Below are 18,219 nucleotides of genomic sequence, written 5' to 3' on the forward strand. Positions count from 1 at the left end.
GCTGGATGTGGCCTGCAGGCTGTCATTGAGACCTGTGCTTCAGGGGACAGGATATGTATGGAAGCATAGAAGCTAACTGAAGCAAAACTTTAAAACACTTAAAAAATAGCCACATACATTCCTCTCTGGATTGCCCCAGTCCAACATTTCTACTGCATATGATGACACATGTTCTTTCTCTGGGGAAGCAAAGAGAGGTCCCAGGTCAAATGCAACCCTCAGTGCTTCTGAGGGCAATGGTGTAATCCAGAGTCTCAGTCAAGCCTGGTAGAACATGGTAAGGTGAGACCAGTGTGGCCCCTGAGCATCACCATCACCACCAGGAGACGGCTGTCATTTGTTTCCTTTTCATTTTAGAGGAAGAAAGGGCAGCCTGTTTAAACTATGTATGCAAGAAAGTCAACGTGGCCAGTGACAACACAGATAAAACACAGTGTAAAGGCCGTTAAAGTTCAAACTCCTCATTTTACTGACGGAGAAACTAAGGCCCTTAAAAAGCACAGTGACTTGCTCAGAGGGACCCGGCAACCTAGTGGCAGGATGCAGTCTCCTGACTCCTGGTCTAGCATTCTTTCCAATAATCCTGGGCTGTGATAATTAAAGTAAATCAGCCTGGCAGTTTTCCTAGCATCTAGAATTCCTGGACTGGACAAGCAGGACTTGAGAGCAGCTGTTAAACACCTTTTTTCCCCTTAGCTCTAGGATGATGATATTCTTTGTGAACTTTATATTTCATGGGTAGGGGTTAAAGAGAGGACACAAAGGTGTTTTTGAAGCACTGAGAGCATTCACAAAGTGTACAGAGAAAAGTTGTCTGTGGCTAATATATTTAAGGCTTATGACCTCTGTGCTCTCTGGACTGACCTGCCAGCAGATGCTTTTGGTTTTGTGTTTTATTTCTCTTATTTTGTCTTCTTTTCTATTTCTATCTATGTTTTTCTTCTCTTCCACCAGCCTAGGTCTTAGGCCTACACATAAGTGCTCCCAGCATTGCTGAGCCTCCATGATGACACTCAAGATGCCTGCTCCAAGTCAATAAAATTGTTAATTATTCATTACTCAATAACACGGAATGAGAGTGCATAGTGACTATGAAGCATACATGGTTCTCCTGCTATGGTCATTTCGCTTTCTATAATCTCAGACTAGTAACTCTTGTCAATTGTGACTCTTGATTTAACTAACCCTTTCCATCCTTCATTTCAGGGTCTATTGTTCTGCCATTTGCCACTTTTTTTTTTTTATCTGAACCCGTTTCTGATTGGTGCAGCTGTTGAAGATGCTGCAGTTGCAGCAGTGTACATCTGGAACATTTGGCTGACTTGTTGAACTTCCCCTAGGGAGTACTCCAGGAGAAGGATGGGAGGGGTGGAGAGGCCAGAACAGTTGCCTGTAAATAAAGATGCCAGTAGTGTCTGGCCATTCTGTGGACCACCCTTGTACAAATCTACTTCATTCTGGCCCTCGGCTTCCCTGTCTACTCACTGAAGGCATATGTTCTCCAATCAAAACTGCTGCAGTGGAAGAAATCTATTCTGGCTGTGGATGCTCTCATACAGCATTTTCTGCATTGTACAGGGATCGATAGCTATTTGTTGAATTAATTAATATATCAAGAAATCCTAGGAGACTGTTTTACCCTTCATAGGACAACATCATTTCAGTTCCGCTTGGCATGGAGCGGCTTCTCTGTTACTTAGATTGAGCCTTCAGAGTCCCTCCAGGAGTGAGGCTGCTTGAGTCCCACCCATTCCCATAGTTCCCAGGCTCCTGGGTCTCCTTTTCTTCGGGCGAGCCATTGAATTGCAAACACAACAGGCATGGTTTCATTCCAAACCCAGAGCTGTTTTAATTAGTTTAACGTCTGTTAAACGCTTTGAAGATTGGAAGCAACAGATAAGTACTGGATGATGTTATTAACAACTGCAGTTAATTGCAAACATTTCTATTAATGCTAGTTTCTGCCTCCTTTTCTTTGCTCTACTTTCTTTCCAAGGTTCCCAAATTCTTAGCCTCCCCCTCCTTTCCTCCCCGTACTGGCGCTATAGGGTTAAACTGGGGCGGAGCCCAGGGATGAACGACAGCGCCAGTCACCAACTGGGACGGGGCAAGCGGGAAGAGCTGGGTGGGGCGGCCAGGCAGAGGCGAACCCTCACGCCCCCAGGCCCCGCCCCGCGGCTGGAGGCCCGGCTGGAACGGCACGGGGTGGGGCGCCAAGGCTTGGCGGCCCCGTGGTTGGGCGTCCCGGCAGCCGCTTGAGGGATGGGGCGGGGTCGGCCAGGACCTCCTCCTTCATTCCCTCGGCGGGCCGAGCCTCCCCTCTCTCCCGCCCCTCCTCCTCCCTTTCCCACCCCTCGGAGTGGAGCTGCACATGCGGCTGCTCCCTACTCCGTCCCGCCCAGCCACCGTCGCGCAGGAACGGGTCCCTGCAGCCCCCAGCCGATGGCAGGACAGTAGCCGCCTGTCAGAGGTCGTGAACGGCTGAAGCAGACGCAGCGGCTCCCGGGCCTCAAGAGAGTGGGTGTCTCCGGAGGCCATGGGCTACCCGGAGGTGGAGCGCAGGGAACTCCTGCCTGCAGCAGCGCCACAGGAGCGAGGGAGCCAGGGCTGCGGGTGTCGCGGGGCCCCTGCCCGGGCGGGCGAAGGGAACAGCTGCCTGCTCTTCCTGGGTTTCTTTGGCCTCTCGCTGGCCCTCCACCTGCTGACGTTGTGCTGCTACCTAGAGTTGCGCTCGGAGTTGCGGCGGGAACGTGGAGCCGAGTCCCGCCTTGGCGGCTCGGGCACCTCTGGCACCCTAAGCAGCCTCGGTGGCCTCGACACTGACAACCCCATCACCAGTCACCTTGGGCAGCCGTCACCTAAGCAGCAGCCGTTGGAACCGGGAGAAGCCGCACTCCCCTCTGACTCCCAGGACGGGCACCAGGTGAGTCACCTAATAGGGGCGGCGGCGGCCCCCTCCCCTCGCGGGTAGGGCGAGGGCCCTCCGCCTCAGGGGCCTGGGAGCACTCTGCAACCTCGAGCCAATTTAGAGGGCAGGACCAGGGAGGGACCAGGCGAGCAAGGGAGAGGTTGCCCAGGGCAGGTTGTCTTCTCTCCCTGGCCCAGCTAATCCAGACTCCCTGGGGACCCCTTGACTTGGAAAGTCTAGCGCGCGCCCGCGGCCCCTGGCTGCGGGCTGCCTCCAGAAAAGTTGGCGACGCTCCCGTCGAGGAGGTGCCTGCGCTGCCCCCCGGCCGACTAACGGCTTGGCCCTTCTGCTCGTGATGAGGTTCTCTGCCCGCGGTGCTTGTTTTTTCGTGTCTAGAGCTGACGCCAGAACCAGCAGGCTCCCCTTTGGAGTTGGAGCTGTAAACAGCTGTAATAACTGTTCCACGTCTGCCCGCTGAAACAGCTTTTAACCGCATTTTCAGCGCGGGTCCTTGTGCGCTGACCAGAACGTGGGCTTGTTCACACTTACCTGCAATTTGAGACTGATTGTCCTCGGCGTTCTAGTGAGGATCAGCGCCCCTGAGGAATTCTGGTAGAAATATGCCGTCTTGCTAGACAACTTCTGAACAGCAATTTAAAAAATCTATGGAAATAAAACTCACCCTTTGCATGCCGGTTCTGATTCTTAAGCGGGGTAGGTGTGCGGTGGGAAGGGTGGGTGGGAAGCGCTTTTACTACTGCTAGCTTGAGAACAGGGATCTGCCAATGGAATAATTACTCAGGACTAGTCCCCCAAGAGCAGTTTTGTTTTGTTTGTTTTTGCAATCTTTATGGTGTTTGTGCCCTTATTAGCAAACTATTAGCTTTGATGTTTGTTTTCTATTCTGAAAGCTCTTTATTCAACTAAATTTCGTTCACTTAACGTAAATATTGTCTTGGTTGCCATATGTGAAACTTAGGAGAAGCATCCAAGGATCCTTTTGAGGTGGCTAAAGGATAATAGTAAAATTGTACCTCTTAGGGAAGAGAGCAAGTTGTACAAATAAGTTCCTTGAGGTGAGGGACCCAAGCCTTCTATATTTACTGCCACATCCAGAGTCATTGTCACAACTCTGTAAACATTATTTGTGCCACTTTGACCTCCCATCTAAAGTGGTGTGGTTGATAGAGACATCACATTCATGATAATAGTGTAATGTTAGGACTGATACTTAAAAAAAAAAAAAAAAGATGTGCATTGTAAAGTTGCCCTGAGCCTTAAAATGTCTTTCTAGCACACTCCAATTTATATAACAGCTTATCAAAGAAGAGAATCAGCAGACGTGCTTCTCATACTTGAAACTTTAAACATTGCAGCTAAACGATAATTAACTAGGATTCTGACTCCTTTATTTATCTACTGCCACTCCCCCCACACCCCAATGCCCAGTAGAAGTATTTAGCAGCTGAACATTGACATTCTGTGAAAAAATGAAAGAATTAAACTTCTTTAATCAAATGTTGGCCAATACTTTTTGGCATTCAGGATGGACAGAGCCATTTTTATAGACTGAGGATTAGCAGAACAGCTGTACTGTAAGGCTTCTGTGATGGCATGAAACTCTTACAGGTGTATAATGGCATTTAGTTACCTGCCTTTTGTGTGGCACTAAAATAGTTCTGTCTAGATTTAAACACAGCTTCCTATCTTCTGTCCTTTATTCTTTCTGTTTTAATATTTTTGAGCAATAGAAGCACGGATACTAGCTCTTTACATTTGTTGACATCAATTGGAATCAGTTTCCTAGAGTTATGAAGGGCTTATATGAGTCCATTTCGTTTGATTCCCTTGGGAAACATAGGCCCTAAAGGGAAAGTGACTTGCCCAAGGTCACATAACTAGAGTCAAAACTGGGATGATAGTTGCTCTCTTAACTCCTAGTTGGGTGCCCATTCCCCCAACTACCTCCTGGGACCTTTTGCGAGGGAGCAAGATGGAGCTCCATATTAGAACTTTTACAAAGTAGAGGGCTCAGATCTGTATCATTTTGTTCTACTCTACCTGTATTTTGACTACAGTAACCATGTATTCCTTATTCTTCCTGAACTTCACTTTCAGATTTGGAGTATACTTTGAAGGAATTTTAGCCCAAATTCAGCTTATTTTAAGTTATTCAACTTGAGTTTATCTTATCTTGTATTTTAGTATACAAAAATAAGTTTTTAAAAAAGTTGATTGGGTATTAAATTAATGCTGCTACAAGCTTGGGTAAAATTTCTAGTGCCCTGGTGCACCCTCTGCTGGCTTTACAGGGACATTTAATTTTCAGTATCTGCTGACACTCAGAATTCTACATTGTGCTGACAGATTCTGATTCGGTAAATAAGGAAGTAAACAGCCTTGTGGGATTTGGCCACGTAGGTCATATTTTTATATTTTAGTTTTTAAACACAAACAACTGCTGTTACAGCAAATCTTGGATGGAGAGGAAGAAAGATAAAAATATACACCCTTCAACGGGCAGTACATTCAGGTTTCTTACCAGTTTATCTGTAAGGAGTGAAGGCAAGCTGATGAGAGTAAACTGCAGGAAGCTCTCATGAGACCAAGTGGGCAGAACAGTTAGAGACACTTCATGCAGGTAGGCAAAAGTAAACGTATCCATCCTTACGAGATGATGGGCTCTGGGCTCTCAGTTATGACTCAAGAAAGGGACCTGGAAATCACTGTAGATGTATGTATATCATCTCTCAATTTAAAACCTTTTTAAGCAGGGCACACAAGGAAGTTAGGGCAGGCAGGATACAGAGCAGAGAGATCAGCACAGTTCTCTATGTGAAATGTTAGAAAAGTCTCCCCGGTGGGGACACACTTGCTAATGATAAAGTGAGAGAGTCACATCAGACCTTCCGTAATCAATCATCTCCTTCAGCTGGAGCAACCAAGTAGCTGAGATTTGTCTGGATAGTTGGTGGAGATTATCTCAAGAGCAAGGGATATCTCATTTGTGTCTGAATTAGGACAATATACAGTAATATGATTGTCAGAGTAAAAAACTAAAAATCACTGCTGATCATTCTGTGGAGATGTTGCGCCAGTTGTGATTGTGGTCCTCGAAGGCCAAGAATGTAGTGGGTATCATCAGGAAGGGTGTCAAAAACAACAAAACAAAACACTTACAAAACACTTATTTTTTCCATATACAAGATCAAAAGCAGATTGGCTTCTACAATCAGACAAGAAATTCTGGTGGCTGCTCCTCAAGAAAAGCCTAACAGCTGATAAAAGTCCTCAAAAACCCCATTAAATTGATCAAAAGGATGAAGGGATTTTCTAGTTGGTTTTTCAGTCTGGATAGAAAGAGGTTGAAGGAGGAATATGATCAAAGTCTACCAAACCATGAGAGAGATGAATATGATTAATATATTGGTGTAATGTAACAATCCAGTTCAATAAATAGAAAGCCTGCTGTGCCAGACACAATGTTAAGTATTAGACACCTTTTAATGTTTGAAAAATTATTTTCAAGAGGAGGCAAATAAAGGTAGTATCTTATTCAACTCATTGTCTCAAGTAATAATAAAAATTATGGGTAGATCAATACAGATTTACTTAGAACTGTTAGGGCTATTTGGAGTATGTTCCTAATTATTTGAAGTGATGTCATAGATGTTAACCTTAAAGTTCTACAAAACATTGCTTGACATAAGTAGGTAGGCCATTAGTGTATCCAGAGTTGACATTACCTGTGTTAAGGCTCTTCGATCAAGAACATAACTAGGAATCATTCGAGGTAATTCAAGGTGAGCACAATGAATAAATCCAAGGATTTTTTTTTTAGGGAGGTGGGATCTAGATAAAATACCTTTACTGTGGGTTTAAATACAGAAGTTTTGATCAACTTGCTTCATTATTCCCATCGCATTTTCTCTCTCACTAACTCTGCTGCAACCCACCCATCATATCCTGTCTTAGAATCATTCTTTAGTTGTTATTGCTGTTGTTTTCAAATACATTTTATGTCTTTACATTAGAGCTCCTTAGAAATCTGCCTTCATTTTTGTCTTTCTCCATAATGCCTGACACAGTGCTAGTTACAGTTACTGTACTCAAATACTTGTTGAGTTGAATATTATTTTGGGACTTTGGAGGTGTTTATGTAAAACAAAGACATTTTCTCTTTCTATAACAGGCCTGTTTTCCTCAGGTCTTGCTAAGCCTGTGACCTGTCAGCTATGCTTAGGTGAGTAAATAGTTCCACTGGAAATGTTTCACTGATTTCTAGAATAATTAGAAAGTGAAATGGAGAAGAGCCTTAACCACATAGTCAGTCTCCCAGTTTCACACCTTCTCTCTAAGATGGTGCAAAAAGCTTCCTGTAATATTTTGTTTGATGTTTTGTTTTATTTGCTTTTAGGTCTCATATCTTTCTTTTTATCTTAGATCTTTTGAAAAAATAATCTGTAATTTATCTGTAACTACCTTATAGAGAAGATCTCTTTAAAGTAAAGAACCTCTGAAGCCATTTAATTCCCAAGAACATTACCAAGAGAAACCACCTTGCCTGTAGAGGACCATTTTATCTGACTCCTCTGTAAATACTCAGGACTTAGCTTTTCATTTCATTTCTTTCTTTTATTAAAAATCTTTTCTATTCAAGTATAACTCACACAGAAAAGTATATAAATCATATTTGTACAATTTGATGAATCATTACAAAGTGAATATACTCACGTCACCAGCACCCAGGTCAAGAAATAGAACATTATTATATGCCACAACTCCTACTTATACCCTATTGTTATCACTATATCCTCCTCACTCTCTCAAGTTCTGACATCATAGATTAGTTTTTTTATCTTTCTCCACAGTGCCTGACATAGTGCTAGTTGGATTAGTTTATTAGTTTTGTTCATTTTGAACTTTATATAAATGAAATCAAACAGTGTGTATTCTTTTGGATCTGGTGTTTTTTGCTCAATACTGTTTTTGTGACATCCATTCAGGTTGTTGCATGTGGCTGTAGTTTTTTGTTTGTATTTTTTTTGTGTGTGAGACAGAGTCTTGCTCTGCCACCCAGGTTGGAGTGCAGTGGCATGATCACAGCTCACTGCAGCCATGACCTCCCAGGCACAAGAGATCTTCCAACCTCAGCTTTTTGAGTAGCTGGGACCACGGGCACATGCCACCATGCCTGGCTCATTTTTAATTTTTTTGTAGAGACAGGATCTCTCTATGTTGCCCAGGCTGGTCTTGAACTCCTGGCCTCAAGCAATACTCCCACCTCAGTGTACCAAAGCGATGGGATTACAGATGTGAACCACCATGCCCAGCCATTTATTTGTATTTTTGTATATTATTTCATTGCTTGAATATACCACAGTTTATTTGCTCTATTTTTAATGAATTTGTGGATTGTTTCCAGTCTGGGGCTATTACGGATGCTGATGTTGTGAATATTATTGTACATGTCTTTTGGTTGCATATGCTTGAATTTCTATTGCTTGTATAGATTGGAGTTGCTGGGTCATGGGGGATGCATATTTTTGACTTTATTGATAATGACAGTTTTTCCAAGTCATTGTATCAATTTACATTCTCACCAGCAATGTATGAGAATTTCTGTTGTTTCATATTCTTACTAACACTTGGTATTGCCAGTCTTTTTAACCATAGCCATTCTGGTGGGTGGCTTTGTAGTAATATCCGTTGATTTTAATTGGCATCTCTCAGAAGACTGACGAGGTTGTGCTCTTTCTCATGTTTATTATGCATTTGCATATCTTCTGTGAAGTGCCTATACAAGTTTTTTGCCCATTTTTCTATTAATTTGTCTGTCCTTTTCTTATAGATTTGTAGGAATTCTTTATATACTCTGAATATGAACTATTTTTGTATTTTTTATATTGTAAACCATTCCAAAATCTGTGATTTACCTTTCTTTATGGTATCCTTTGATGAACAGAAGTTTTTAACTTTAATGTGTTTAATTTTTTAGTATTTTCCTTTATGGGTAGTGTTTTCTGTGTCCCATTTAAGAAATATTTTCTTACCTTGAAATTGTAGATATTCTCCCATATTATCTTCTAGAAGCTTTATGTTTTTGACATTTACATTTAGGTCTGTACTCCACTTGAAATCGATTTTTGTGTATGCTAAGATACAGAAACTAAGCTTCATTTTTTAAAATATAGATATCCAACTGATCCAGTACCATTAATTATAAGGACCGTCTTTCCCCCAGTCCTCTACAGCGTCACCTTTGTCATAAATCAGGTGCCTGTATATGTGCAAGATTGTTTCTGAACTGTTTATTCTATTCTGTTGGTCTCTTTGTCATTACATCGCTACCGCAATCTTAATCACTCGACTTTATTATTACCTGGTAAAGCAACTCCTTTCACCTTGTTCCTCTTATTTAAAAGTATCTTGGATATTCTTGGCCCTTTGCATTTAGAATCAGCTTGTCATGTTCCACAAAAAAAGAAACGTGCTGAGATTTTTATTGGGATTGCATTGCATCTAAAAATCAATTTAGAGGGAACTCACCATTTTATGGTATTCAGTTTTCCAATCCATGAACATACCCAGCAGATTTGGTGTTTGGTGAGTGCCTTCTTCTTGATCCATAGAATGACACACTCTTGCTGTATCCTCACGTGGTGGAAAGGATAAATGCACTTCCTTGGACCTATTTTATAAGGACATTAATCTCATTTACAAGGGCTCTGCCGTCTTTATTTAATTGCCCCCTAAAAGCCTCATCAAATACCATCACATTGGTGATGATATTTCAACATATGAATGTTGGGGGGAACACAAATATTCAGACCATAGCAAACCTGTTTTAGACATTATCTCAGCATCCTTTATGTCTGTTACATACTTTTCTCTGTATTCTATCCTTTTTTTCTCTCTATACTTCATTCTGGGTATTTTCTTTTTTTTCTTTTTTTTTTTGAGACACTTGCATCTACATACTTTATTTTCAAAAAATCTTCACAGAAACAATGTAAGGTAGATACTGCCATGTCTCTATTTTTACATATGGAGAAACAGACCCAGAGGGGTTAAATAACTGTCTGCAATCATATGGCTATTTCTGGAACTATGTTTTACATAGGAATTTTATAAACCATATATAGAACTTGTATCAACTGGACCATTTAAAATGTGCATGGAGAAGTTTCTATTTAAAGGACTCCCATGAAAGGTAGATTAATTCAGTAAGTGGTATTGGGATTTACTGACTTGCCATTTTGGGGGTTTAAAAAAAAGACAAGTAAAACTGGATCCTTATCTCACCTCTTATACCAAAATAAATTCCAGATGGAACAAAGATTTACATGTAAAACATGAAGTCACAGACATCCTAGAAGAACACATGGATGCATATTTTTATAATCTTACATTCTGGATATTTTCCTGTGACTTAACTTCCAATTCATTAATTCTGTCTTCAGCTTTGTCTAAACTCCCTTTAAACTCACTCATTGAGTTCTTAATATTATTTGTCATGTTTTTTATTTTTAGAATTTTCATTTGGTTCTTTTTATAAAATAGTGTTTGGTTCTCTGCCAAACTCTGCCAAAATATCTTTTAACATACTGGCCATAATTATGTGAAAATCTTCATTAGATTACTCATTATTTCAATCCTTGAGGGTATGTTTCTATTGTCTATTGTTTGTCTTCATTTTCTATCACTTTACCTTTCTCCTGGTTAGTTTTGATTGAATGGTAGACATTATATATGAAAGATTATAGTAGAGATGGTTTGAGGCCTCAGTTATTTTTATCTTTATCTAGAAAGGATTTATACTCACTTCTGGCACGTGGTTAGAGACACTAGCAATCTCACATCTCCTTAATTCAATATGAGACTGAGATAATTTAAAGCTGCCCTTCAATCCAAGTGAAGGTTGACTTACCCTTCCTTTTAGTATTTATGCCTTCTAAGTTGAAACCAAAAGCTTGGGTTTTTTTTTTCCCCTTGGGAGTTCTCCCTCTTTGAAGGGTTCTCAATTCCAATTTTTGTTCTTGTAGCTTCATGAGTCTGTCAGAAGCTCCTCTCTCTCTCTCTTTCTCTCAGCTGACTCTGCTATATCAGCCAATGACCTTAGAAGAAAAACAGCCTCTCTCAGTTTTCTTTTTATCCTGCATTTTGGCTTTATAGTATTGCATTACTTTGTTAGATATCAGATATCTTCAAACATATATCGTTTATATCTTGCCCCAATTTTCTTGTGTTTTTTAAAGCAGGAAATTTAGCCCAAATTACTTTTGCTTCCATTACTAGAAGCAGAATCAGCTTACCATTTCTTCAACAAATGTTTATTGGTCATCTCCTGTGTATCATGCACTGTACAAAACAATGGAGATGCAGCTGTTGAACAGATTGGAGGGGATTCCTGCCATTGTGGAGCATACAGAGAAGTGAACAGGCACATATAATACAATTTCATAAAGCAATGGTAGGGTTAATCATAGGATGATCTAGAGCACTAAGGAGGAGTACCTGACCATGACTTTTGAAATCAAGGAACATGTTCTTGACAAAGCATCTTCTGAGCTTTTTAAACCTAAAAAGTAAGTAAGAATTATCTAGGATAAGACTGTTTTAGGCAGTAGGAACATCAAGTGCAAAGGCCTGGAGATGAAAGAGAACATGGTACATCCAGGAATAAGAAAACCTAGTTTGTATGAAGCTACTGTTATCAAGACAATGTGGTTCTGGCATAAGGACAGGCATATAGATCAATGAACAGGATTGAGAGGTCAAAAATAAACTCTTATATTTATAATCAATTGATTTTTGACAAACGTACCAAGATGATTAGTTGGGGGGGAAAAGATACCCTGTTCAATAAATGATGTTGGGAAAATTGGATATCCATGTGCAAAAAAGATGAACTTAGATACTCACTAGAGACCATACCCCAAAAATGAACTCAAAATGGATCATAGGCTTAAATGTAAGTACCAAAACAATAAAATGTTTAGAAGAAAACGTAGAAAATCCTGAATATCTTGGAGAGCAAAGATTTATTACATATGACACCAAACACATAGTCTAAAAAAGAAATGAACCGTTTTGGAAAGAAACTTTTTTTTTTTCCAAAAGAAAACCTTGAAAAATGAAAAGAAATGCAGCAGACTAGGAGAAAATCTTTGGAAAACATATATCTGGTAAATAACTTATATTCAAAGGAATTTACAAAGGATTCTTAGAATGTAATAATAAGACAAACCAAACAAAAAAATGAGCAAAAGATATGAACAGATATTTTACCACAAATGAAGATACACAAATGGCTAAATAAATAAATACATGAAAACATGTTCAACATCATTATCCATTACAGAAATTTAAATTAAAACCACAGTGAGATACCATTTCACACCCACTAGACTGGCTATAATGAAAAAGACAATAAGAAGTGGAGATGTGGAGAAATGGAAACTCTCATACATTGCTAGTGGAAATGTAAAATGATTCAGCTGTTTTGTAAAACAGTTTGTCAGTTCCTCCATAAGTTAACACAGAGTTACAATATGACCCAGCATTTCCACTCCTAGGCATATACCTAAGATAATTGAAAACATGTTCACAGAAAAGCCTCTACATTGAATGTTCATAGCAGCATTATTCATAATAGTCAAAAAGTAAAACAGCTCCAATGTCTGATGTGGTATAATGTGATATAATATTCTATACAATGCAATATTTTTCAGCCATTAAAAGGAATGAATTATGAATAATGCTACAACATGGCTGAGCCTCAAATATATTATGCTAAGTGAAGGAAGTTAGTCACAAAAAAACCACATTGTATGATTCCATTTATATGAAATGTCCAGAATAGGCAAATATATAGACACAAAAATTAGATTAGTGGATGCCTGGGGCAGGGGGTAGGAATTAGGATTAACTGAATATGGGCATAAGGGCACTTACTGGGGATGAAAATATTCTAAAACTGATTTACCACAGCCAGGGTTATAGCAGTGGAACGAAATAAAGGAAATGATGCAAGAGATATCATGAAGTTACACAATTCTGTAAAGTTACTAGAAATTATTGAATTGTACACTTAAAATGGATGAATTCTACAGTATGTGAGTTATATCTATATAAAGTGTTATTTTTTTAAGTGTCTGGCACATAGAAGATGGTGAATAAATGTGTAAGGGGCGTTGGTTGTTTCTGAATGATACCTATCTTTAGAGGAAGAGAATCTTCAAGGCTGTTCGATTTACTTCAGAGATTTCTCCCTCTAACAGATGTGTCCAGGGTCCCAGTGAAGAATCAATTGAATTAGAAGCTTCAAGGATGGGAGTCTAGTCATATATAATTTGACAAAGCTCTATGGGTGATTTTGCCAAGCACTGCAAATTGAGACTCTGTGATTTATGGAATTGTGAATGGCTTAGTATGGTCAGAACCTAGGGTGCATGTGGGACCCAATAGGTACTTGCACTAGAGTGGGCAGTAATCAAGAATCTTGGCCCAGAATCATCTCTGTCTCCCTCACTTTCCCTTTTTTCCTCTCTACATCCCTCTCCCTTTCTGCCTCCCTGCCTCTCTCTCTGCCTCTTACGCTTATTCTCTCTGATAGAAATAGCTAGCTAGCTATTCCCAGATCCTACTTAGAATTTTTTTCAGAATTGTAGGGTTAAAATATATCATACAGATCATCCGTGGCAGTGGTTCTTAACCAGGGATGCATATTAGTCTTACCTGGAGAACTTTTTCAAGATACACAGCTCCCTGGCCACACCCAGACATACATCATTAGAATCTTTAGAGTGAGACCATGGGCATATATAGTTTATAAAAAGGTTTTTCAGGTGATGCTGATGCTCATCTCCATTTGAGAACATACTGCTCTAAAGGAAGAAATAAAAGCATAAAGAAGATAAGATTTGGTTCCCCATGCCTAACTTCAGCTTCCCTGTTACAGATTATTAGGTCTGTATCACCTGTGTTACTGAAGCTACTTTTGAAGACCACTAGACCTGAGCTTGGGTGGTAGTGAATGCTTAATGAACACCACTGTGGAATACCATTTGGAAAATCAATTCATAAACTCTGGAGAGAGGGATTAGATTTCAGTTGCCATTTCCTCAGCCAGATGATAGTGCTGTGTGCTTGGAATAGCCAAGAAAGGAGGGTGGTTTCCTGTCTCTTGTGGCTTCCTGGGGACTTCGCTTGCTGCTAGCTGCTGAAACCACCTTAAAATAATAGGCTGTTGAGTAATTTTCTCCATGTATGTCCACCTGTCAGTGGGCCTGCACTTCAGAGATGAAGAGTAGTTTTTATTGGTGTGATGGCATATAGCAAGGATTGAAACCAAACAGCCACAATGAAATTGATTTTCAAAAAGAAATTACTTCTGAATTTTATTCTGTGGTTTGTGGATTGTTATTCTTACTTCATCTTGCCACACCAGTGGCCTACAAGGACAATGAAAGCTTGAACATGAGTAAGAGTTTTGGATCAATCCACAAGGCTCTGTACCTAGAAAAATTGCATGCTGCAAAAGCACTTTTGCTATGTAGTCTAAATGATGGGGAAACTCTGAGGGTTTCTTCTGTAAGGATGGACCTTAATACCTGTCACAACTAGTCAGACTGAGGGAAAGAAGGGCAAAGAGTAGATTTCAGGAGTTCTTTCGACTCAACCCCCACTCCATCGAGTCCCTATTTGGTATAAGATAATGCTAGTAGGGGGATTGTATCCTCAAGACAGATTCAGCTAGCAGAACCAATGAAGGAGCACAAACGTACTTCATCCTTAATGACATTAGACAAATCCTTTGGTGCAGCTTGTTTCTGTTTGGATTCCCAGCTGACATCTCAAATTTAGTAAGCTAAACTGAACTTATTTTCATTCTTCCCCTTCCCATCACACACACCAAATTTTACAAAAGTAAACCCTGATTTCATGCCCTCAATCACTAATGCATAAAACTTGGAAGGCATTATATTTTTACTTCTCCCTTGTCCTTGCTACCTATATATAGCAATCAATTGTTGATTCCTACTTTGTGATGTTGATTTATATTGTTCATGATGTCTCTTGCATGACTCCCTTTCTTTCTAGTCCCACTGCTATCACTCTGGCTGTATTTGGCTTAGATGATCTTCAGGGTGCCTCCCAACAATGAAAATCTGTAACTCTTTCTCAGCTCCTTATTACCTCACTCCTACAGTGGTTGTGTAGCTGAGAGTTGCTTTGTTCTCTATTCCATATATACACCTCAGCTAGATTATTTTTCTTCCAGAGCCATTTTGTCATGTCACTTACGCCTCAGAAACCTTGATATCTCCCTACTGCCTGTAGAATAAAGTTCAGACTTCTTAAACTGGCATTCTAAGCCCCGTTGCAATTGGGTTTGAACTACTCTGTCACTCTTCTTTTTATTCTCTGTTTGAATCTTGTTTTATACAGACTGGTCCACTGACAGGCTGCGTTCTGGCCTTTGTTTACCTGTTCCCTCAAAGAAGAATGTCCTTTCCTCCAACCTGTCTCTTGGACCCCTCCAGGTCCTTCAAAGCTCAACTTAAACCTTAACTCTTGGGTGCATTCTTCCTTGCCCATCTATCCATCCCAGCACCCTAAATTCCTCATTCAGCACTGTGCTGTGTTGTAGGTGCTCTTGTTTCCTTAACTTGATGTGAAGGTTTTTGAAGACAGAGACTGAGTGTTACATTCCTTTATAGCTCTTATACCTACAACGCTAACTGTACTCTTAATTAAATACCAAAGTGAATCTTAAGGTATTGAAACATTCCCCCTAATATTGGACTCTAAAATATAGTTGTACACATTGATTGTGAGGATTATCATGCTACCTTAAGGATCTGGTGATTATTAATGGAGTCTGTCACTGGGGCTTCTTTGCTTTTAGAGCCCTGCTTAAGGTCAAGCACCCTCACAGAAAGTTTATTAGACTCTAGAGCTTCCTTCCTCAGTTCCTTTCCCTCCTTCAGATCTTTAAAAGCTTTTCACATAACAAGTATTCATATTCCACTTTGACCTGCTATATACCTCTTGATTTCCTCAACACAGCAAGTCCTTACCTTCAAAATGCTTTTGGAATTCATTTCTCCCTGAATACTGAAGGTACCTCAACTTCTTGGCTTTCAGATTTTAACTCATGTGCCAGGTCACGAGAGGCTCCATACCCAAATTTGTTTTCAAGTCACAAACCCCATACACCCCCATCGTATATCAAAGTTCCCTAACCTTCTTGTTTGTATTTTTAACAATAACTCGTTTAAACGTGTAAATGTTGGAAAGCCCTTAAGGTCAGGACTCTCTCTGTCTTGTATAGTGCAAAATATGCCAGTGTTCCAAATAATAAAGGTTTAGGGAAAAGCCCAGGTTGTGGTTATGTACGTGTCTGCATTTGTCTGTGTGAGGGAGTCAAGGAAGGGGAAGGGGAGAAAATGGAGGGACTGACTTGTGTTTCTTTGTGTTTGCATGTAAGTATTAAATACTAGAATTCTAGCATTTAATTTCTAGGAGAAATGTGATTCATAGTTCAAGACATAAGACCAAGTAGTACTACTGTTTCATAAACTACACTCTTACATTTCCAGTTAACCCATTTTCTTCTCAGCCCCTGACTTTACCTATTCATTCACAAAGTCTGGCTCCCACCTGCTAAACCAGAGTGCCTCATGCTTATTTTGGTCTATTTTGGATATCTTTATTATCCTGGAGGTTGTAGAAAGAATACTGGAATAAGTTCTGGCTCTTAACCAACTAGCACATTTCAGTGTCCTTATTTGTAAAATGGGAAAGACAGTACCTTCACTGTCTCCTTCACACTGTCTTTTTGAGGATCAAACACAAATATATGTGAAAAATATAAAGTCTTGTGGTAATTTCTTAGAGGACTTACTGATAAATCTGTCTCTTTGTCTCGTTAATTATGTAAAACTTTTTTTCTAATTACTACCGTATATTTTCCATATAGTTGCCCTGTCTGTTGACATAAATTCACAGGGGTTGGTAATGGTACTGCGTTTTTTCAAATCATGCTTTTATGTTATACTCCCTTTTTGCATTTACAAATGCTTTCTTTCAGCCTGGCCCTCTGACAATTTATTTCCACAAGTTGTAGAGGGATAACTAGATTGGAAATTGGGATACAGTAGTACTGGTCCCAGGTCTGCGTTTAGTTATTCTTTTCTAGTTAAGTTGGTTCACCTTAGGTAGGTCATTTCACCTTTCTGGCTCTCAGTTTACACATCTGTAAAATGTTGGAGATTGAAGTTGGTGATCTGTAAGTTCTCTTCAAACACTAACAATTTATCATTGCAGCTAAATAGAATTCGTGATGCTGGCCAGGCACGGTGGCTAACACCTGTAATCTCAGCATTTTGGAAGGCCTGTAATCCCAGCATTTTGGAACAACTGAGGTCAGGAGTTCGAGACCAGCCTGACCAACGTGGTGAAACCCCGTCTCTACTAAAAATACAAAAATCAACCGGGTGTGGTGGCACGCACCTGTAATCCCAGCTACTCGGGAGGCTGAGGCAGGAGAATCAGCTTGAGCCCAAGAGGCGGAGGTTGCAGTGAGCCAAGATTGCACCACTGCACTCCAGCCTGGGTGACAGAGTGAGACTCTGTCTCAAAAAAAAAAAAAAAAAAAAAGAATACCTGGTACTTTTTTTTTCAGTTTTTCCTGCTCCACACCCCACTCCTTGAGAATCACTGGCCTAATGAATATAGTCCAGATGCCAAGTTCAAGACCTACATCAGTGTTGGCTTGCCAGTATTATGTACTGTTTCCAGCAAGAACCCCCAGTTATATATAGATTGGTTTTCTTACTGCACATTCTTACCTTCATTGCCACGGTGTCATTCCCCCTGTTAAAATCTTTTTTTTTTTTGTGGTAGAATACTCCTTTGTCTCTAAGGACAAGCTTAAATGTTATACTTTCCTGTGAAGCCTTTCCTAATAGCTTAACCCTTAGTAATATTTTTTCTATTTCATCTGAACCACATCTGCATTTATGATATGCCAGACACTATACCGGCATTGTAGGAGACAGAAAGATAAAATAAGTTCCTCACATTAGAGAAGGTTGAAATTGGGAATTAGCATTCTGGGCAGTGGTTAGCAGCATCAGCAAAGACTTGGAAATAGTAGAGTGGAGTAGAATGGAGGGTGAGTTTGGATAAAGGCTTAGAGCCCATGGACCTTACTTATTTGGCCTATAACTATATATCCTCTTATGACAGTTCTTGTGATAGTATACTACCTTATAATATGAAATTGTGGTTTATTTGTCATT

At 40.2% G+C, this 18,219-nt stretch overlaps 1 protein-coding gene across 4 annotated transcripts in view; it reads left to right on the forward strand.

Moving 5' to 3' along the window:
• The first annotated feature begins 2,294 nt into the window (after window positions 1-2,294).
• Window positions 2,295-18,219, forward strand: part of EDA (ectodysplasin A) — a 421,035-nt gene continuing 405,110 nt past the window's right edge. For 2 of the 4 annotated variants that reach the window (XM_030807330.1, XM_030807331.1), the window contains exon 1: window positions 2,295-2,923. In XM_030807330.1, the coding sequence (XP_030663190.1) occupies window positions 2,537-2,923 (387 nt within the window). In that variant the 5' untranslated portion in view covers window positions 2,295-2,536. Of the gene's footprint in view, window positions 2,924-7,100; window positions 7,152-18,219 lie in introns of all 4 variants that reach the window. The other 2 variants (XM_030807333.1, XM_030807332.1) reach the window with 2 other exon arrangements.

This window comes from Nomascus leucogenys, chromosome X, assembly GCF_006542625.1.
Source record: "Nomascus leucogenys isolate Asia chromosome X, Asia_NLE_v1, whole genome shotgun sequence".
Classification (NCBI taxonomy): Eukaryota; Metazoa; Chordata; class Mammalia; order Primates; family Hylobatidae; genus Nomascus; species Nomascus leucogenys.